General features: G+C 46.3%; 1 protein-coding gene across 1 annotated transcript in view; it reads left to right on the forward strand.

Annotated features, from left to right (window-relative positions):
* Nucleotides 1-22,227, forward strand: part of LOC306818363 (dystrophin-like) — a gene marked incomplete at its 3' end in the record, with an annotated part of 151,902 nt that overhangs the window by 72,562 nt on the left and 57,113 nt on the right. Inside the window, 11 exon segments of the mRNA XM_079335917.1 lie at nucleotides 130-200; nucleotides 1,364-1,482; nucleotides 3,739-3,935; nucleotides 12,222-12,350; nucleotides 13,558-13,653; nucleotides 14,051-14,149; nucleotides 15,143-15,324; nucleotides 16,335-16,485; nucleotides 18,191-18,310; nucleotides 21,047-21,148; nucleotides 22,041-22,148. Of these exon segments, the coding sequence (XP_079192043.1) occupies nucleotides 130-200; nucleotides 1,364-1,482; nucleotides 3,739-3,935; nucleotides 12,222-12,350; nucleotides 13,558-13,653; nucleotides 14,051-14,149; nucleotides 15,143-15,324; nucleotides 16,335-16,485; nucleotides 18,191-18,310; nucleotides 21,047-21,148; nucleotides 22,041-22,148 (1,374 nt within the window).

The raw sequence follows: 22,227 nt of genomic DNA on the forward strand, positions 1-22,227 counted from the left end.
AAAAATAGATATCTACAATCTAACATGTGTTCATGACAATGGAAACAACTATGGGGCGATAGTTTCGTCAATGTGTGTCATATTACATTCACAGGTCAGTCCTTTAATATCCATTATCCGTATCCTCAGGTCAACGTGGTTAACTTCTCCAGTAGCTGGAATGATGGATTGGCCTTCAATGCCCTCCTCCACAGCCACAGGTACTGTAAAATAGGTTGTGTGTGTGTGTGTGTGTGTGTGTGTGTGTGTGGTGGGGGGGAACGAAGCAACACAGAGGAAGAGCAGAGCGACAAGGAGAAGTCAAAGGGGGCCATATGGAGACGCAGTGTGGGATTTATTTGGCTGCCAAATTTTGGCCTTGTTAACACATTTCATTAAATAGATATACTTGGAGGTAGAAAATTACCCCATTTGAAATGATAAGTAATGAAAGGAAATGGGCAGAAAATGTCAGGTAGCGACAGCGAGCTATTATCGACTCACAGCTCCTGGAAGCCAGCTATTATAGGAAGAAATGAAAACATTTCAAAGATAATAAAAGACATGGTCAGCCTAAAAGTGACACAACTTTCAGTTAGATTAATTGGGCCAACATTTTATACAATAAATTGGTTATGAATCTGTCCAGAGGTCCCTTGAGATATATAGGCAAGGGAGCTATTGCACTCTGGTTAAATATTTTCTCTATACTATCATACATATCTTATAAACTTCTACTTGTGCTCCTCTGATTGTCTAATCAGCTTTGGGGGAATGTGTGTTGCAGACCCGAACTTATTTATTTATGAATTAAATCAGGGTTAGCTGGGATGAACATCTGTTAGCAGTGTCCTTACAGGAAAGAAAGACCAAAGCTGTACTGCGTGTACCGTGTATCATTTGCCCGGCTGCTCCACGCCACACAATGTAATGTTTCTAGTACTGCAGATTTCACAGAACAAATGTGTACGTCAAGTCAGATAAAGAATTAGCATATTATTATGTACGTTTCACGGTGAACTCAGGAGCTGGGGTTTTACCTGAGAGTATGTGCAGTGTAAAATCACTGCGTGGTACAAGAAGTGAATCTGAGTGCATCAGCTGAAGTGAGGTAATTACAGTGTATTTCATGTTAAAGACATGAGTCGGATTTTTAATAAAAGCTCCGAACTTGTTTTTATTGCTCCAACGTCAGCTCTTTCACTTTGAGGAATTCTCTTCAGCTCTGTTTACTCGACATGCAGATTTGCACAGAGAAGCAGAGGAAATCATCATCCAGGGACATATTCTGCTAAATACTTTGGGTATTCCTTTCTATTTGGGTAATTAAAATAAAGAAACAGAAGGTATATGATCCCTGACAATGTCTCTATTGCCTCTGCAGGCCTGAGCTTTTTGATTGGAGCTCAGTGGAGAAGAAGATGTCTGCGATCGACAGACTGGAACACGCCTTTAATAAGGCAGAGCAACACCTGGGGATAGAGAGGCTGCTGGACCCTGAGGGTAACTAACACACACACACACACACACACCAGGCTGCACACACGCACCAACACACCCGTAATTACAGAGAAGAATATTTGAGGTGAGTTACGGCTCCCATCGTATTTCACGCCTTCCAATCATGCACCTTAATTGGCCCGGTTGAACATGATGTATCACGCTGTGATTGGGTGTTGCCTTGGTGATAACTGTGGTCACCTTGGCAGAAGGACTTGATCAGTGATGCAAAAAACTGACCGACAAGTTGTCACCAAAAAAAAAAAAAAAATCCTCACATGTTTTTCAGCAATTTGTTCATATTTTGTTCTTCAAGAAATTACCGTCTTTCTCTCTGCAGGATAATGAAGGATAACCAGTCTGTACGGTTTGAATATAAAGTAAATCATTCTCTCTATCACCACATCTCTCCCCTTTATTCAATACAAATCCTCTAGTTTTCTTTCTGTGTCTCCCATCTCTTTTTGGAAGCCATATTTTTCATAAAGCCTTTGAATGCATCAGCAATATGTCGAATGTGTTTGTCTGCCCTAACAGAGAAATCCTGAACAGAATTAAACAGTATTTCTGTTTTTGTACAAGACTCAGAAGTTAAATATCGCTCTGCTAAACAAACATTTCCTCTGGAATAATTTGAGAAGTCATTTTAATTTAAACTAATGACACATCCTCACTATGTGTTTATTTGATTTCCTCTATACCTGCTCCTCCTCCCTCTTTCACTGTCTCAGTAGCAGGCTAAAGCCTCCGTACATGGGGTGCATGCACTCACCACTAGGCCACTGGAGAACATTATTTTGAGCAGTATCTTAAAAATCCAGGCTCGTGAAAAAGGATTATTGAACTGTTGAATCGTCACAGTAGAATAAAAGTGGCTTTACCGACAAGGTGCCCAGTTAGCTTGTGTCCACACGGATTCTCAGTGAGCCATTATTAACGTCTGTGTGTCCAGCTGAACAGGCAGATGTGACTGGCAGACATCCTCTTGTGTTTCTGAGAATGAAAAGAGAGAAGAGAGCTGCTCCTTCACGCCTCGCTCAGAAAAGACGTGCATCTTTTTGACTTTTCAGACGTGCATTCACACACACACACACACACACACACACACACACACACACACACACACTCTGGTGAAATGATTGAAATGGAGATCATGGGACGGGAAACGAGCAAGGGGACGACGCTACACGGCGAGGGCGGTGTTCACACTCAGACACACACTCGCAGACGGCACAATTATTTATGGCGCTGTTTGTCTTCCTCAGACAAACAATAACATCCCCCCGAATTCTCTGTGATGCTGAAAAATCAGCACGCCACCGCCAAAAATATGACTCTTAAGGGTTACACACACACACACACACACACGCTCATTTTTGTTACTTTGTGTCTGGTTACTTCCTCTCCCTTTGTCGTCTCTCATCCTCCTTCTCCTGTTCATTATTCTTGCACATTGTTACCACAAACATCAGTTCATTAGCCCTCCTGTGTCTGTCTCTCTCTCCTCCCCTTCTGCGCTCCTTCACCTCACCCTCTACTTTTTTCCTCCCCCATCTCTCTCTCTCTGCGTCTCAGTCTCTCATAGTGTTCATCTATCTGCTGTGTCTCGGCCCTGCTGTGATCTGTCTCTATTAGTTTTGCCCCGAGCTGACTGGCCGGGGCCACAGGCTCTTGGCCACCCTTCCTGAAATCATCGCTCTCTTACATCGCTCCTCCACCTGCAGGAGAAAAAAAAAAAAAGTTTTCCCCGACTTAATTGTTCTGGAAGATTCAGGGCGGACATGCTGACACTCACGCACTGATGCTATGGGAAATAAAAGCAGCCTCTACAGTGGCCGACAGTTCTTCATGAGCACAAAGAAAAATGAGACAAATCTGTTTTTGCAGATGAAAGCAGGCTGCTGCATCACACACTCCGAGTCATGTTGAGCTCCGTCTCATGGAAAGAACTTCCTCAACTTAAACTTTCACTCATGATGATTTTTCAGAAAGCTGAACCACAGTCAGAACAACAGTCTTAAAGATCAGTTTGGTAACTTTAATGAGGTAGAAAGCAGACAAACATTTGTGATTGCTCAGAGTGCTCGTTTCGACTTCATTGATGAGTGAAACAAAACATGGCAAATTGAAACGTCTTTGTTTTCGACCTTTCTTACAGACACGAGACAAAAGAAGTTCAATGTTTCCCCGAGTGGATTGAGTTTTGAAAAGGGATTTTATTGTGAAAAGAGGAGAATAAAACGTCTTTCCGCTCCACAGATGTGGCCGTGCCTCACCCGGACAAGAAGAGTGTCATCATGTACGTGACGTCACTCTTCCAGGTGCTCCCACAGAGCGTTTCCATGGAGGCCATCAAGGAGGTGGAGACTCTGCCGCGGGCGGGCGCAGCGAACATCGGCAGGGTGACGACAGAGGAGCACTACCAGATCCAGACCCAGCAGCGTTTCTCCCAACAGGTTGGATGCAAGCGCACGCACACGTATGCACTCACACGTTTGATTTAGTGGTGCGGTTACTACGGTTACCGTTTTTGGCTTTTCAGCAACTCCCCCCCCCCCCCCCCCCCCCCCCGGAAATACTCCCGAAAGTTTTTTCAAACGGAAATATAACCTGGAAGCGATTTTCATAAATATTTGAAGTCCCTGTGCTCCTGCGTACAGACAATCTGTCAGGAGTAACGACGTGGAGAGGTTAATGGGATGAAATTGAACAACTTCTGTTTGTATTTGGAATAAATAATAATCAATAAAACCAAAATAATAACGTCGCAGCACACGGCAGTAACATGCAACACGTGATGCGAATGGTGACAGCGGCATCTTGACTTGATGTCGTTTGTATCTCGTCTGTCACCTTGAAGGCCTCATGAATACAGGATACACAAGGTGCCCTGATTTTTCCCATGAGCCTTTGCTTTGCCTGCAGTGTTTTCTGTGCTTTGCTTTTGTACGCTCACTTGGTTTTTATAGACGCTTCTTCACATTTACAATCGTTGCTTTGTTGTTGAGGCAGCGCCCACACTAAACAATAACACTCAAGTACACTCTATAGTATTGCATATTATACAAGTCCATGAGTGCAGCTTGCAGAACAGGATTATCTGTCCCGGTTACAAAACGAGTTAACGCTCCTCCTTAGCGTCCCGCCAACCTGACGCTTTATTAAAACCACTAAGTGGGCTTGTGACGTTCCCAGCAGGACCCTCGTTCTTTCTTTTTAGTGAAACTGCAGGAATGACATAAAGTGAGGGGGATGATCCCTGCCCTCACACGTCCTCTGAGGTTCCTTTTATCAGCGCACCAACAACAGCATCAATCAGAGAGCACATGATAATGAAGGGTCGGGTAACCGCACTTCATTTTTACACCCCTCCGAGCAACACTAAAAGATAAGAGAAGATCTGAATGAGCAGCCCGCAGGCTCACAAGCACTGTTAAAGAGATTATCAAAAGCTGTTTATTTGTCATGATAAATTTGATAGCATATTTACTTCTCACAAACTTAAAGCTGGTTTTCTGATGGAAGCAGCAGTGGGCTGATTATCAAAAACCACTTTAATTACAAGTCATGATAAAGAGGAGAAACTGCAGAATCATTATCAAAATAATTTGATTATCAGCAAAGATTTGAGCTGGGGAATAATAATCCAAATTAGGATTTGTACCCCACGAGAAAGTAAACTCGCTGCTTTCATCATCCCACTGCTGTTGGGTGTACTTTCAAACCAAACAAAGGAAAACAGTGAAACAAACGCATGAATAAGGAGTTGAATGTAGAAACTAAAAACTGTGAATATTTAGACTTAATTAAAGTATTACGTCTAACTTATTTAGTCTATTTATAATATATTATTGACACGTAATCTACAGATGTTCAACCATAAACTGATCTGAATGATCTTACACAAAACGACTTCAAGCCTTCAGCGCTCGGCTGATAAAGAGCAGTAATAAGTGTCAGACACATCCACTCACCATGAGAGCCAGATTTGGATTAAGCTGATAAATTAAGCTGGTTTTCCTTTCCTGTATTGATAAAGTGATTATTCCATCAAAGACCGTGATTAAAGGCGCAAAAAAGGAAATAGACAAATCTTCAGATCTTGTAGAAGACAAAACATCAAGTTTGTCCTCATTTGTTTAAGAAATAGTCTCAGTGATGCATGCTGGGAAATGCAGTCCCCTGTTTGCTTTCAGTGAAGGGTCGACAGATCTCTTATCTGGGCCGATGTGCCACCGCTTGGAATAAAAATGAACTGCGAGAGAAGCCGTGAATGAAAGAGCCGTATGAAGGATTTGGAGGCACAAATGAGCTTTACCGGCGTTGACCTTTAGAGTCCAGTTAAGCTGAGGTCAGTGTCACGCTATCGCGCCAAATCGCAGCAGGATGGAGAGAGCTTCCTGGAGTAATGGCTGGTAATATTATTATCTCACTCAGTTTAATGGTCACATCAACCCCTCCCTACAGCAGCCCTCTGTCTGAGAGCAGAGAGAAACTGTCTTCGTCTACGGGGAATCACGCTCACGAAGAGAGAGCGAAAGATGAACGGGGGGGGGGGGGGGGGGAAACACAAGAGGGCAAAGAGAGGAAGAGTGAAGAATGATGAGAGCAGAACGATGAAGAGTGAGACGGAGCAGACAAATAGGGAGCGTGAGGAACAAGTCAGACAGCAATAAAACGTGAGACGGGAGGAGGAGAAGAAAGAGTAACTGACAACGGCTATTATCTACCTCCCCCCTCATCTGTCATCATCAGAGCCGCACTGTCACCACCTCCTTAAATCAACACCGTACCACCACCACCACCTGGGACCCAGCAGGGAGGACACACTCCAGCTCCTCAAGAGAAAAATGCAGGAAAATTTACCAAGAGCAAAGTTTGAGAAAATTGTACAAAAAGCCGACAAGGTCAGCCTTTTCTGTAATTTTGATTTGTGTGCCCTATTGCTCTAAAAAAACCTCCGCCAAGAGGAACTCTTTGAGGGTTGCATCGCCTCTGGCTCTCTGCTCTTTGCAGCAATGAAACCGACTAATCCACCTTGAACGAATAGAAAGGTTGGAAAACTGCAAAGGGCTTAAACACAAGCAGAGAGTGTGAGGAGGAGGATGCATGTGAGACGGCAGATTGATAGCTGGGGAGAAAGAGCAGCGACGGGGGGAGATTAAACTTTTACGATGTCTGTGGTGGAATGGTTGACTTGGTTTTAGCGATGCAGAGGCGGTCAGAGAAGGCGGCTCGGGAATGTCAAACAAGCAGGAGAATGAGTCGTCAATTAGAAGTTATTTGAACGGAGAGCTCAGCTTCAATTCTACATATTTAAACATTTGTCAGGTTTTTACACTGAAACATAAGTCAGCTTTATTTATATAACACATTTATGACCAAAGTTCTCGACATTAAGCAAAACACCTGTCAAACACATTTCTTCCCCAGGAGATTGAGGATGCTGATTGGCCGAGTTTAGGCCGTGTTTTGCCTTTACTGACGTGACAGTTTGTTGGATTTGGCATTTTCAAGCTTGAACATTTTTTCAGCTGTTTAAACCCTTTTAATAGATCACAGAAATAATGACTCTGCTCTGCACTTTAGATTTGTGTTGTTGGTGAGTCAGACTCAGACTAATGAAGTGTTTGTGTAATTGTCTTTGAGTCAACCATGTTAAGGCTTCTTTTAACACTGTGTGCTCCCTGCACTCCCAATGAATCATTAGTGACTCATTGGCATTTTTAATAATCTTTTTTAGATTTCATCAGGCTTGTTAAACATCTGGAAAGGTTCAGGATGATCACTTCCAGATTAATGATGCAGCACACGTAGCAGTGAAGGATTGAGTTTGTCTGCACCAACACTTCAGAGGAACTTCGTTCTCTTCTGTCTAACTTCTGCCAAAAGCTCTGCACTCCTACCTCCTCACTCCTACCTCCTCCCTCCTACCTCCTCACTCCTACCTCCTCCCTCCTACCTCCTCACTCCTACCTCCTCACTCCTACCTCCTCACTCCTACCTCCTCACTCCTACCTCCTCCCTCCTACCTCCTCACTCCTACCTCCTCACTCCTACCTCCTCCCTCCTACCTCCTCTCTCCTACCTCCTACCTCCTCCCTCCTACCTCCTACCTCCTCACTCCTACCTCCTACCTCCTACCTCCTCCCTCCTACCTCCTCACTCCTACCTCCTCACTCCTACCTCCTCCCTCCTACCTCCTCACTCCTACCTCCTCCCTCCTACCTCCTCCCTCCTACCTCCTACCTCCTCACTTCCTTACTCTGCACTCCTCACTCTCACCTCCTCCCTCCTACCTCCTACCTCCTACCTCCTCACTCCTACCTCCTCCCTCCTCACTTCCTTACTCTGCACTCCTCACTCTCACCTCCTCACTCCTACCTCCTCCCTCCTACCTCCTACCTCCTCACTCCTACCTCCTACCTCCTCCCTCCTACCTCCTCACTCTCACTTCCTCACTCTGCACTCCTCACTCCTCCCTCCTCACTCCTACCTCCTACCTCCTCACTCCTACCTCCTCACTCCTACCTCCTACCTCCTCACTCCTACCTCCTCACTCTCACCTCCTCAATCATACCTCCTTACTCCTACCTCCTCACTCTGCACTTCTCACTCCTCACTCCTACCTCCTCACTCTCACTTCCTCACTCTCACCTCCTCACTCCTACCTCCTCAATCTCACCTCCTCCCTCCTACCTCCTCACTCCTACCTCCTCCCTCCTACCTCCTCACTCTCACCTCCTCTCTCCTACCTCCTCTCTCCTACCTCCTCACTCTCACCTCCTCCCTCCTACCTCCTCACTCTCACCTCCTCACTCCTACCTCCTCACTCTCACCTCCTCTCTCCTACCTCCTCTCTCCTACCTCCTCTCTCCTACCTCCTCACTCTCACCTCCTCTCTCCTACCTCCTCTCTCCTACCTCCTCTCTCCTACCTCCTCACTCTCACCTCCTCACTCATACCTCCTCATTCTCACCTCCTCACTCTCACCTCCTTTCTCCTACCTCCTCTCTCCTACCTCCTCTCTCCTACCTCCTCAATCTCACCTCCTCCCTCCTACCTCCTCACTCCTACCTCCTCACTCTCACCTCCTCACTCCTACCTCCTCACTCTCACCTCCTCACTCTCACCTCCTCACTCATACCTCCTCACTCTCACCTCCTCACTCCTACCTCCTCACTCTCACTTCCTCACTCTCACCTCCTCACTCATACCTCCTCAATCTCACCTCCTCCCTCCTACCTCCTCACTCCTACCTCCTCTCTCCTACCTCCTCACTCTCACCTCCTCCCTCCTACCTCCTCACTCCTACCTCCTCACTCTCACCTCCTCACTCCTACCTCCTCAATCTCACCTCCTCCCTCCTACCTCCTCACTCCTACCTCCTCTCTCCTACCTCCTCACTCTCACCTCCTCCCTCCTACCTCCTCCCTCCTACCTCCTACCTCCTCACTCCTACCTCCTACCTCCTACCTCCTACCTCCTCCCTCCTACCTCCTCACTCCTACCTCCTCACTCCTACCTCCTCCCTCCTACCTCCTCACTCCTACCTCCTCCCTCCTACCTCCTCCCTCCTACCTCCTACCTCCTCACTTCCTTACTCTGCACTCCTCACTCTCACCTCCTCCCTCCTACCTCCTACCTCCTACCTCCTCACTCCTACCTCCTCCCTCCTCACTTCCTTACTCTGCACTCCTCACTCTCACCTCCTCACTCCTACCTCCTCCCTCCTACCTCCTACCTCCTCACTCCTACCTCCTACCTCCTCCCTCCTACCTCCTCACTCTCACTTCCTCACTCTGCACTCCTCACTCCTCCCTCCTCACTCCTACCTCCTACCTCCTCACTCCTACCTCCTCACTCCTACCTCCTACCTCCTCACTCCTACCTCCTCACTCTCACCTCCTCAATCATACCTCCTTACTCCTACCTCCTCACTCTGCACTTCTCACTCCTCACTCCTACCTCCTCACTCTCACTTCCTCACTCTCACCTCCTCACTCCTACCTCCTCAATCTCACCTCCTCCCTCCTACCTCCTCACTCCTACCTCCTCCCTCCTACCTCCTCACTCTCACCTCCTCTCTCCTACCTCCTCTCTCCTACCTCCTCACTCTCACCTCCTCCCTCCTACCTCCTCACTCTCACCTCCTCACTCCTACCTCCTCACTCTCACCTCCTCTCTCCTACCTCCTCTCTCCTACCTCCTCTCTCCTACCTCCTCACTCTCACCTCCTCTCTCCTACCTCCTCTCTCCTACCTCCTCTCTCCTACCTCCTCACTCTCACCTCCTCACTCATACCTCCTCATTCTCACCTCCTCACTCTCACCTCCTTTCTCCTACCTCCTCTCTCCTACCTCCTCTCTCCTACCTCCTCAATCTCACCTCCTCCCTCCTACCTCCTCACTCCTACCTCCTCACTCTCACCTCCTCACTCCTACCTCCTCACTCTCACCTCCTCACTCTCACCTCCTCACTCATACCTCCTCACTCTCACCTCCTCACTCCTACCTCCTCACTCTCACTTCCTCACTCTCACCTCCTCACTCATACCTCCTCAATCTCACCTCCTCCCTCCTACCTCCTCACTCCTACCTCCTCTCTCCTACCTCCTCACTCTCACCTCCTCCCTCCTACCTCCTCACTCCTACCTCCTCACTCTCACCTCCTCACTCTCACCTCCTCACTCCTACCTCCTCAATCTCACCTCCTCCCTCCTACCTCCTCACTCCTACCTCCTCTCTCCTACCTCCTCACTCTCACCTCCTCCCTCCTACCTCCTTACTCCTACCTCCTCACTCTCACCTCCTCACTCTCACCTCCTCACTCCTACCTCCTCAATCTCACCTCCTCCCTCCTACCTCCTCACTCCTACCTCCTCTCTCCTACCTCCTCACTCTCACCTCCTCCCTCCTACCTCCTCACTCCTACCTCCTCACTCTCACCTCCTCACTCTCACCTCCTCACTCCTACCTCCTCAATCTCACCTCCTCCCTCCTACCTCCTCACTCCTACCTCCTCTCTCCTACCTCCTCACTCTCACCTCCTCCCTCCTACCTCCTTACTCCTACCTCCTCACTCTCACCTCCTCACTCTCACCTCCTCACTCCTACCTCCTCAATCTCACCTCCTCCCTCCTACCTCCTCACTCCTACCTCCTCTCTCCTACCTCCTCACTCTCACCTCCTCCCTCCTACCTCCTCACTCCTACCTCCTCACTCTCACCTCCTCACTCTCACCTCCTCACTCTCACCTCCTCACTCCTACCTCCTCACTCATACCTCCTCACTCTCACCTCCTCACTCTCACCTCCTCACTCTCACCTCCTCACTCTCACCTCCTCACTCTCACCTCCTCACTCCTACCTCCTCACTCTCACCTCCTCTCTCCTACCTCCTCTCTCCTACCTCCTCTCTCCTACCTCCTCACTCTCACCTCCTCTCTCCTACCTCCTCACTCTCACCTCCTCACTCTCACCTCCTCTCTCCTACCTCCTCACTCTCACCTCCTCTCTCCTACCTCCTCACTCTCACCTCCTCTCTCCTACCTCCTCACTCTCACCTCCTCACTCATACCTCCTCAGTCTCACCTCCTCACTCCTACCTCCTCACTCTCACCTCCTTTCTCCTACCTCCTCTCTCCTACCTCCTCACTCTCACCTCCTCACTCCTACCTCCTCTCTCCTACCTCCTCTCTCCTACCTCCTCACTCCTACCTCCTCACTCTCAGAAGAAGAACACCTGCAGACGGTCGACGAGCTGTTGATGTGTGGACGATCTGTTGGAGTTTATTAGACAGAAGCTGCTCAACAACAACAACAACAACAACAACAGCAGCAGCAGCAGCAGCTTTGACTCTGTGCTTCTGTCTTTAACACGCCTGCTCTCTCTGTCTCGCTGTCATGTCGTCTTTATGTGTCGCTGAGTTTCCATCCAAGGATGTTTTTGAAGCCTCAAAGTTAAAACTCCTCCACTGTCTTCGACCTTCACAGTCACAGAATCACCACGCTTTGGCATTCTACTACTTCTACTTCTACGTGTCTCTATGATGTGGTTTGATAATATTACAGTTGCTAAATATAATTGGATGTCTTCCTGACTCCCTTATGTAACAGGGGAATAGTGTTTCTGGTTATTTATCGAATGTTTGATCCTCTAACTTCAGCTTGATTAAAGATATGAATCTGTTTCTCACAGACACTTCTGACATGTTGTCGGTCCTGAGCTGAATAAGATCCCTGAGTCAGTTCATTGTGTCGCCCTATTAGTCTCCTCGTTCCTCTTCCACGGAGCATTAAAGAAGGCAGCACTTGTAACATTTGCTGAAATGAAAGTAAATTACGACTTGCCCAAAATAAATTTCAGAGACTTTTCATTTATCTGGTGAATGTGTGTTTCTCGACACTGTGGTAATGGAAATGCAGCTAATCTGTATTTCTAAAGTTCAACTAAAATTAGCTTGACATTTGGATGGAAACAGAGCTTTATATGTGATTATTCATGTTTCTTTTTTTTTTTCTTTTCTGCTTCTCTGCCTCATCACCATGCTCTCTTTGGACTTTCTCTTTCATATCTTTCACTTTGCTGCTGCTTCTTCTTCTCTCTTCGCTCTCTGTTTTGCATTCTTTCGCCTGTCTTCTCTTCGCTCTCCCACCAACACATCTCTCTCTCTCTCTCTCTCTCTCTCTCTCTCTCTCTCTCTCTCTCTCTCTCTCTGTGTCCTCTCCATCTCTCTCTCAGATCACAGTGAGTGTGGCTCAGGGCCGAGTGCGGAGCGCCTCCCCTCAGACTCGCTATAAAAGCTATGCCTACACCCAGGCTGCGTATGTCAAGTCGCCCGAGCAAAAGAGGAGGCGTTTTACTGATCAGGTCCGTGTCTCGCAATGCTAACACTCCACGCCAAAACGTCCGTCTGCCGGAGCACGTTTTGGCTGTTGCACTGTCTGTCCTTTGTTTTGCTTTGTGGAGACTTGTTGACTCAGACTTTTTTTTTTTTTTGGCGTTTTGAGGTGGTGCTGACTTACCTTCTTTTAACCACCTACGTTTCATACTTTCTTGACAAGTTCGGAGAGCTTTTATTATAAAGTAAAAAGATTATTAAAAATATTTTAAAACTTTAAATGAGCCAGGTTATCTGCTCTCATAAATATTAGTTTGAGTCTTTAGATTTTCCCCTGGACTGTGACACTTCCTTTAAACACGGTGTAACTGTAACATGTCTAAATGAAAACACAAGCTAAAAAAAACAACACATTTCTGTATCTGTGTGCTCTGCAGCACCCGGGAGCAGAATAACACAGCCTCTGTGCCCGTCTGGTTCTTTTTTAATGTGTCCATCTACTCCAAAACATGACATTTCCAAATGATCAGATATCTTTTCAAAGCGGTCGCCCTGTGCTGTGTGACTAAATGTTGCCCAGACTGGGGTGGAAAGTATTCAGAGACTGTGTCAAATATTTAATGTAACAGCGGGTGACTCGACTTGGCTGGCACCTAAAAGGCCTTGCAAGAAGCCAAGATGATTTGTCAGATAAGCGTCGCTGTAGCACACCCACTGTTCTTTGAAATGGAGGATGTAACGCAGAGCCGAGCACACACAAACTGTCTCAGTGTTTCCTCTCCAGGAAATGAGGAACAGAGCTGACAACACATTACAGGAGAGTTCAAATCTTCACGCCTTTCTCTTAGTACATTACGACATTCTGATTCTGTCAGCAGACGTCTTCATGCGTCTTCTCCAAGAACACATTAGTGAAACAAAACAGACGCGGGCAGAGAGCGCTGCTGACTGTGGCTGGACGCTTATCAGCGCCGTGGAAGGGGAACCTGTGTGTCTTTTCAGAAGCTTATTACCGGCGAGAGAATGGAGTGAGAGCAGGAGCGCAGGGCAGAGATAAAGACAGAGAAGTTGTTAGTGTCCACATCAGTAGAGAGATATGGTGAGAGAGTGGAAGAGGACCGCTAGTGAAAGGTCGGACAAAGGCCAGAGCTGCTTGTCTCCAGCGGTAATGGTAAACACTAACAGGACTCTCCTCCCTCCTTTCTTTCATGCTGCCTGTTGATTCTCCCCCTTTAGGTCCTCACTCCCAGCCAGGAGGAGCTGCAGCGCGGCCTCAGTCCTCTGCCACCCGGCTCCACCAGCCTGGAGAGCTACCAGGCTGCTCTGGAAGAGGTGTGCTTCTGATTATTGATCAATTCTTCAATACAAACAACAATGATTGCATACTGCGTGGAAAGTGTTGTCTGTGCATGCAAAGAGCTAAAAGTACCACAGAGCTCCATGTAAGACATATCATTTCATCCTACACCTACCAAATACGTATTCCTCCACAGCTGAATATAGTGCCCCACTAACACTGTTTCCTAATGTTTTAATGTGAAAAAAAAAAACACATTCTGTCGTTGTTTTAGGAAATTTACTGAGTCTTTTTTACAAAAAAGCTTGAATGAGAAATGTGTTTTTAAAAGCTGAGAGCATCAGCCTGTGTCGTGAACGCTCAGACTCGATGGACACATCGTTTCTGCCGGTCTTGAATATCATCATGTTCATGTGAATTCTGAATTTGAAGGTGTTGACGTGGTTGCTGTCGGCGGAGGATGGACTCCAGGGCCAGCCTTCAATCTCAAGCAATGTGGAGGAAGTGAAGGAGCAGTTTCACACACATGAGGTGAGAGCCGCTATCACAACAACGTTTCTCTTTGTTGGAAGTGGAGCAGTGCTGATGTTGGAGAAACAGTTCCACACATCGTCGAGGTAAAAGAAGGCTCGATTCGGTCATAGCGTGAGAACTTTTCTTTTTTTCCACAACTGAGCATCTCTTTGATATCATAAAGACGAGTTAGGCAGGAGAGCCGCGACAACCAGACGATAATGGCCTGTTAAATGGAGCAACATAATGAGATGTTAAATATTTTGAAACCAGAGTTTGTAGAGTCATAATAACAGAATAATAATTATGCTCCCCTGCAGTAGCTGTAAACAAACTGTTTTTCCTTTTCTGCTCGGTTCTGCAGAGGCAAAACCCAGCTGCCCCCCCCCCCCCCCAAACAAAACCAAACCCTAACAAAGACGTTATAGTAATAGCAGCAATCATTCCATAACAACACGCCATCTCCAGTAAGTAGAAAAACGGTGAGCTTCTTTGAGCATCACTAAAGGGCCAGGCTTGAGAGGCTGCTGTAATGAGGGTAAAGTGGCCCTTCATCTGAAATCTGCTGTTAGCTGGTCGAAGGCAACAAACAAAAAGACAATAACACATTGAAAAACAGAGCTACCAAAGTACTTTTTAACAATAAGCAAAGTCCGAAGTGTCCTGACAGGGTCTCTTACTGGGAACCAGTGGAGAGTGGGTAACTCACTTTGAATTGATGTGTGGAGTTTCAGCACAGACCGGCTGTTTTAAAGCTCCTGTAAGTGTTCAAATAGGACTGATGAGTGTGGACTTACAGGAACACTGGCTCGCAATCGACTTTGTATGCTCTGAAAATTAAATTAACCCTGACCGGTTTTCTGTGAGAAGGATCATATAAGAAGAGTTAAGTGCTTGAGGGAGAAAAGATTAAGAACTAACGCGGGAGGTGGAAACGAGCTCTGATGTGAGGCACTGCTCCTCTTACAGATGACTGTGTGTGTGTGTGTGTGTGTGTCCGTCTCTCACCAGGGGTACATGGTGGAGCTGACCACTCACCAGAGCAGCGTGGGGCGGGTCCTCCGGGCTGGAGCTGCCCTGCTCGGGGAGGGGAACCTGAGCGAGGATGAGGACTCGGAGGTCAGGGAGCAGATGAACCTCCTGAACTCGCGATGGGAGCACCTCAGAGTTGCGAGCATGGAGAGACAGAGCAGGTGAATATTTATGGCCCTTGTTGTAGCTACATGAGCTACAGAGGCTAGCAAGGCTAATCCCTCTGCAGAGCCCAAACTGCAAATTCAGGAATGATGCATATTTAGAAATGCATACGAACGTGAAAATCGATGGACTGAGTCTTAGTGCTTCTGATTTTGATTCTGATCATGAAGTTTAAAGTTACAGTAAATCATCTGTGAATGCAGATGTTCTGTTCGATTGCAGCACTTTTCTTTCATTCACTGCACGTTTCTGTCGCTGTATTTGTCTTGGTCTTGTTGAATGCATTTTCTTAACTTGCAGCACGACTGACCCGTGTTGTCCCCTGTAATCTGCAGCTTTTTCCAGACTTATGTCGCCAGATGAATTGTGCATAGTTTAGTGAACATCTTCAGTTTGTCTGGTGTAAATACACACAGTTAGACCAGCGACAGATGTAAGTACGTTATGCATGTAAAGACGCTTCCCTTTCCAATGTGTAAATAAATAGAAGTTATGAAGAATAGTCATATTGATTGATTGTATTATCCAGTATAACATCAAACACATTGAAATGCTGCAAATCCCATCTGGTAAACTTGGTAGACTAACACAAGCAAAGATGACTGTACATCTTAATTTGGGCCTGTAAATAAAGCGTCCCCACAGGCGCCAACACTCACGGACACAAAGAGCCGCGGCCTTTCTAATCATGGTGAATCGGATGATAACTGATACCGAGCCAAATTTAATTAACTGTTGAGCTATCGCCTTTGATAATCTTGTGATTCGGGCACAACGCTGTGCAGGCATGGCCTTGACTACCAAATACCACTTAGACAAGACGGACCGGGTCCGGGTGGATGTGAGAGCAGGACGGGCCGCTTTAAGAGTTTCTCCCAATTAGACGAGCAGCACCACTCGGGGCGTCACACCTCCTGTTCCCTGATCTGGTCTTCAGCAGGACTCTGGTTCTGATGGTGGTGAACCCACGAGAAACACGCTCACTGGAGTTTTCTTTCGCTCTCAGGCTCCACGAGGTCTTGATGGACCTGCAGCACCAGCAGTTGCAGCAACTCACAAACTGGTTAGACGTGACGGAGGCGAGGATCAAGAGGATGGGGGCTCAGCCGCTGGGTCCTGACCTGGAGGACGTCAAGCACCAAGTGGAAGAGCACAAGGTGGGCGGAGCTAACCCAACGCAACACAGCTGTCATCAACATCAGTGATTGTACAAGTCTTTCACATTCTTAGTCTATCAGAGTTTCAAATCAGCCAACATTTAGTTTAGTGTTTAAAAAAGCAGCGTTTGTGTAACTCTGTGTTACAGCAGCTTCCTGTAGTCCGAGAACATTTCATTCAGAGCTCATTCTCTGACATTCAGACCCACTCAACCAGCGAGCGCACTGATTTCCAAAAGTCTCGATTTCTGCCAAACTCAACATGGAGGCTCCTCAAATGGGTCAACAGCTTTTTCAAAGGTCTTTGTTTTATTGGCCTGATTTGCTGAGTGCTGTGGATTGGCACCATGAATGTAAGCGAGCAGCAGACCAGCTTCCCTCCGTGTAGTCGTTGAGCGCTCTCTGAAGCGGTTTCAGGCACTCTCGTGTTGGATAGGTTTGTGTTTTCTGTTTTTTTCCACTGAAAAGATGAGAGATAGAAAATTAACCCCCCCCCATAAATAAAGCTGTACCACTTCAGCTCAAACAGAGCATGCTGTCAGTCATCTCAAAGTCACACCGTCACCACAGACAGACAAACAGCCAGCTCAGCTTTTATGTCTCTTTATGTGTTTTTTTGTTAAAAGTCAGAAGATTTGTAAAAACCCCACATGATATTGTTTGTTGTAACACTTTAATAGTTTGAGTTTAAGGCCCTTGTTTCAGTCCTTCATACATAAATCCCTCCCATCACTCTCTCTCTCCACTGTCCTGTCAAATAAAGGCAACGAGCCAAACTTCCTTTTTCTTTGTTTGGTGACAATCACGAGCACGAGGATTTAATAAACTCAAAGCTTTGAGTAAGCATATCTTCCTCCCCGCTCTGCTCAAAGTCATCTTGAGATATGATAAACGTTAAAGAGAACTTGAGCTCTTCAAAGTTTCCCAACTTTATTCATGCATTGATTATGAACGGCGGTTTTCAACCACCTGCTTTTGACCTTTTTCTGCTGCTTTATTCCAGCGTCACCGTTCGTAATTACGAGAGGAAAAAAAAATCACTTGACATGTGACTCTGTGTCAACGCATACACGTTTTATTAAGGGAGGAAAGTGAAAGAATAAATCCACTGACGAGTGTTGATACGGCTTGAAAAGATAGTTGGATTGGACACACGGTGAAGTGTCTTAAAGAGAGTTAAAAAGGTAACGTTTAAAGACTGAAGATGGCCCGTTTAGTCTTAAATCAGTCTATTGAAGTGTCTGAAAGGGGAAAAAAAACTCAACCAAATCAAGGTGTCAGGACTTGAAAGGTACAAGGACACACATAATCAACGTCTCCTACCATGTTTAAGTGTGTGTGTGTGTGTGTGTGTGTGTGTGTGTGTGTGTGCTGCCTTTAACTAAAATATTTTAATTAAGGTTTTAATATTTTACTCTGCACTGTAACTTTTAAATCCTTTTATATTCTTCCTTAAATTAATTTTATTTGAAATATTTCTACTTGGACAACTTTTAAGTTTTAATGATTTCAGTGATTTTTAACTTGTTTATTAGTGATTCTTAATCACTGATTTATATTTTTTTTGTGTGTATCTTTTCTTTCGTCTGTCATGATGCGTTTTAATGTCTTGTGTAAAGCACTTTGAATTCCCTTGTTGTTGAAATGCGCTATATAAATAAACTTGCCGTGTGTGTGTGTGTGTGTGTGTGTGTGTGTGTTGCAGCTCCTGCAGGAGGACCTGGAGCTGGAGCAGGTGCGGGTGAACTCTCTGACCCACATGGTGGTGGTGGTGGACGAGAACAGTGGAGACAGCGCCACGGCCGCTCTGGAGAGCAAACTTCAGGTGACCGTGGTCGTCAACTGAAACCCCGATTTTTCCACGTCCCCGGGTTCATTCATCCATGAAAGAAGAGCCCAGATGAAAACGCCGCGCACCTCCACACATACGCCTCACTGTGCAAACAATTACTCATCACACAAAGCTTTGGGGAAATTTCGTAGGAGGACAAACGTCTTGAGGCCTAATTTTCCTCTCGTTTTAATCGTGTTTCTCTCTCGCTCGCTCTCTTGTTCTCTCTGAGTGGGCTCGGCACTCCGTTGTTGTTTCTCTGGGAAAATAGATTGAACGGGAGATGGTTTGTCTTTGGTGTTGTGCTGTAATTAGACCTTCCCAGGGAGATGTGTGTGTGTGTGTGTGTGTGTGTGTGTGTGTGTGTGTGTGTGTGTGTTGCATCTTCCTGCTGATTTTGTTTACTCTATAAGTCATCATTGCACAAACTCCAGCTCTATGCCGGACTCTGCCTGTACGGTTAATTTTCCACGCTTGTCTTGGTTCCTGATGTATGGCTCTTAGTTCCCCTTGTTAACTTCCAGAGCAGAAAGCTGAAATCTATTAAAACTACAGCCGCTGATCTCCACCTCCGTCTAATGCACGAGCCTTAATTGCAGAACGCTGTCCTGTGTCCAAACACCGCCACACGCCATGTTTGAAGGTGTTTCCCTCTGAAATGGATTGAATATGAGAGAATGCACCATAAACAAGTAGATCAGCATTTGTAAGCGTAGCAGAAGCGATCAACATGTGAAGAATATCAATGGCGTACGTAGATCCCTGAGGTGGACGGTAGGGATTAAGGACATGCTACGACTGGGTGTTGAAGGATTTATCAGGAAAACAAGAGAGAGATCGACAGCCATATCCAGCCTGATCATTTCACTTCATGTCGGTCATGTGATTATTTGATGACAAACAGGAAGTAGCTCTCATTCTTCAGCCTAGCTGAGGGCATCCTCCCACACAATACACCGTACTCTATCCTCTATTTGGATTGATGTTAAATAGTGTTTTGAAGTATTGGGACAGAAAACGGACAATGACTGGATGCATGTCTTTAATAGCTGATAAGTAGTCAGATAACAATCCTGATGATCTTTAGAGTACCAGTCACACATTCAGAGATGTGTATTTATTACAGGCTTCAGAGTGTGTGCTCATGATATTCTGTTATGACTGTACATACGGACAGCAGCCGTGTTGGACTGCAGGCTTTATCACAGATAACAGTGATGTTGAGCTGCACATGAGATGAACTGATTGAGACCTGAGGGGAGGGGAAGTCACCGTGAGTTCAATATATTGTCTTCTGGAAACGTGTGGCGAGCGAGGCAGACTGAGGTAGGACTTGGGCAGAGCGGGCGATGAGCAAGAAACAGGAAATGAAGAAATGTCGATAATTGGATGTGACTGAAACCTTTCCTTGGGGAGAAAAGGTTTGAGGAGCTGTGGATAAAAGTAAGCTGCTCTGTACTGAAAGCAGATTAGCACCAAAATGAGAATCTCTCCTCCCAAAACTTTAGTCACTTCCAGACGAACGGAGTCATTTGCATGAATATATTAATGCAGCTGCGGGTATCTTCCATTCAGCATGTCATATTAAGCGATTCCAATGCCGAGCACGCCTAGTTGTTCTGCATGAAAAGTGTAATCTCACTTAACATCATTAGAAACCAAATGAAAGTGTGTGTTTGAGCCTGAGCTGGCACGGTCTCCTGCAGCGCAGTCTATTTCCAAATACAAAATAAGAGAGGGGGAAAGTAGATGAGAGAGGGCATCGTGTGCAGGAATGTAAAAATGCAAACAAGGGGGGGTTCCTCCTGCTGTTCCACCGCCGCTTGATTAATTACAGGCCATTCATCTTAAGATTAACCTGCTGAGTCTCCTTCTCCACGTCTGTCTGCAGCCGCTCGCCTGTCCCTCACTTTTTTTTTTCTTCCTCCATCTCATTGTCTTTTCATTTCCTCCCCGGCCCTCCCTCAGTCGCTCCGTCTCTGATGACTCTGTTCAGCGACCTGCACTCCGAGGGGCTCTCCGTCTTTCTCCAGTTTAATGAAACGGAAGAACGTCTCTGGCATTTTGTTGGACTGACAGTCATCTGCCAACACGTCGATATAAAATAAAGTTTCACAGCTCGGCAGAGTGAACCCGTAAACCTTAAAGTACAAACACGACCAACAAGTTATGAGCTTACTTATGTAAGGAAGCTGAATATCTGCATGTGGAACGTGAATCCCACTGCACTGTCTATGTCAGCCTGCTTTTTTCTACATGTGGGGGATCATGATGTAAGCTCACTGAAATAAAGCTGCAGACTTCTCCTGGTCAGATTGGTTCAGGATTAAACTAGAAAGAAAGCGAGGACACACAGCATGTCCCTGAAGCTGAGGATGTCTTTTATTTCACCTTTTCATTTGATCATTACGAAACTCAAAAGGTCATTGTTTCATTCGGTGGGATGGAAAATAGAGATATTTTTTATTCCTGTCATCTCAGGCATTTCATGCCTGTCCACCGTCATGTTCGGCGCCGTCCCTCTGCGAGAGAGAGAGAAGCATGAATCAAGCGCTTTTTTTTTTTTTGGCAGCAAAAGAAATTGAACTGGCAAGTAGAGACGTGGAACCCTCAGCATTTGATCCAATGTGATGAAAATGTTTCAGGGAGTCGAGACGAATTTCTCTGCTAATCTTGGATTTATATTGTATGCATATTGATCTACGTGTGTGTGCGTGTGTGTGTGTGCAGGTGCTTGGTGACCGCTGGGCAGCCATTTGTAGATGGACAGAAGAACGCTGGATTCTGCTTCAAGAAATTTTACTGAAATGGCAGCACTTCACTAACGAACAGGTACGAGGCCTCACTTAGCAGCTGGCCACTTCCGACCCGCCGAAAAGTCTTCAAGACCTACAGGTGTTAATAATGTGTGGCGTGTGTTTGCATCCCGCCCTTCAGCGAGCACGCCTGACGCTGATGGATGAAGTTTGAGATTTTCTTGACTGCTCTGAAAGAGAAGCGCCAGGATTTCACCCGCAAATCGTTGAGACGTTTGAGTCCAGCCCCGTTTGATGAACAGTGATTACTCAGCTGCACACATAAAGTGCAGAATCATTATTAAATAACCTCTCCACTTTGTTTCATTAGGAGGAATCATTGCCTGCAGTGGCTTCCAGACATGAGCCATAAGAACCCGATTTAATTTGATTAATTATTCAAAACATCAGGAAATACATTGAATTGAATTTTCCCCGTTCTCTGGCTAAACGCTCGTTGAAGTAGCACCGCAGGCTCTGGATGTAAATGAACCGTCCGCTCGCTGATAACGGAAACGCTCCGGTTGTAATGGCGGGCAGAGGAAGAGACGCTGTCACAGACACGAGACCTGAGGAAGGAGGAAGCTGCAGTCAGGAGACAGCCACTCTAAGTGCACCTCCTTCCACACGTCTCCTCATTTCCTCTCTCATTCTTTTTTCATTTCCTCGTTCCTCGTCTCCTTTTTCACTTCCTTCCTCCTCTTTTCCGTATCCTCTTGTACTATTTCTTTACCCTTGTTCTTTCCTCTTGCTGTATACATTTCTGTATTTCTTATCTTTACTTATCCTATCATGTCCTCTCGTTCTCCTTCTTCTCCTCCATCTTTTTCTCCTTCTGTTGCTTCTACTCTGTTCCCCTCTGTTCTTCTTCCTGACCTTCTTTAATCTCCTACCTCCTTCATCTGATCGGCTGTCTCCTTTCCTTGCAGTGTTTATTCGACTCCTGGCTGACTCAGAAGGAGGAGCTGGTTCGTTCCATCAAAACCTCCAACCTGAAGGAGCAGGCAGAGATGGTGGCTTGCCTCCGCCGTCTCGCCGTGAGTCTCCCTGCAACACGTCGACTCTCCTTTTTATTCAGCACAGAGAGGGAAGAATCTGAAGTCGGTGTGTGTGGTT

The sequence above is a fragment of the Symphodus melops genome, assembly GCF_947650265.1.
Source record: "Symphodus melops genome assembly, chromosome: 23".
Lineage (NCBI taxonomy): Eukaryota > Metazoa > Chordata > Actinopteri > Labriformes > Labridae > Symphodus > Symphodus melops.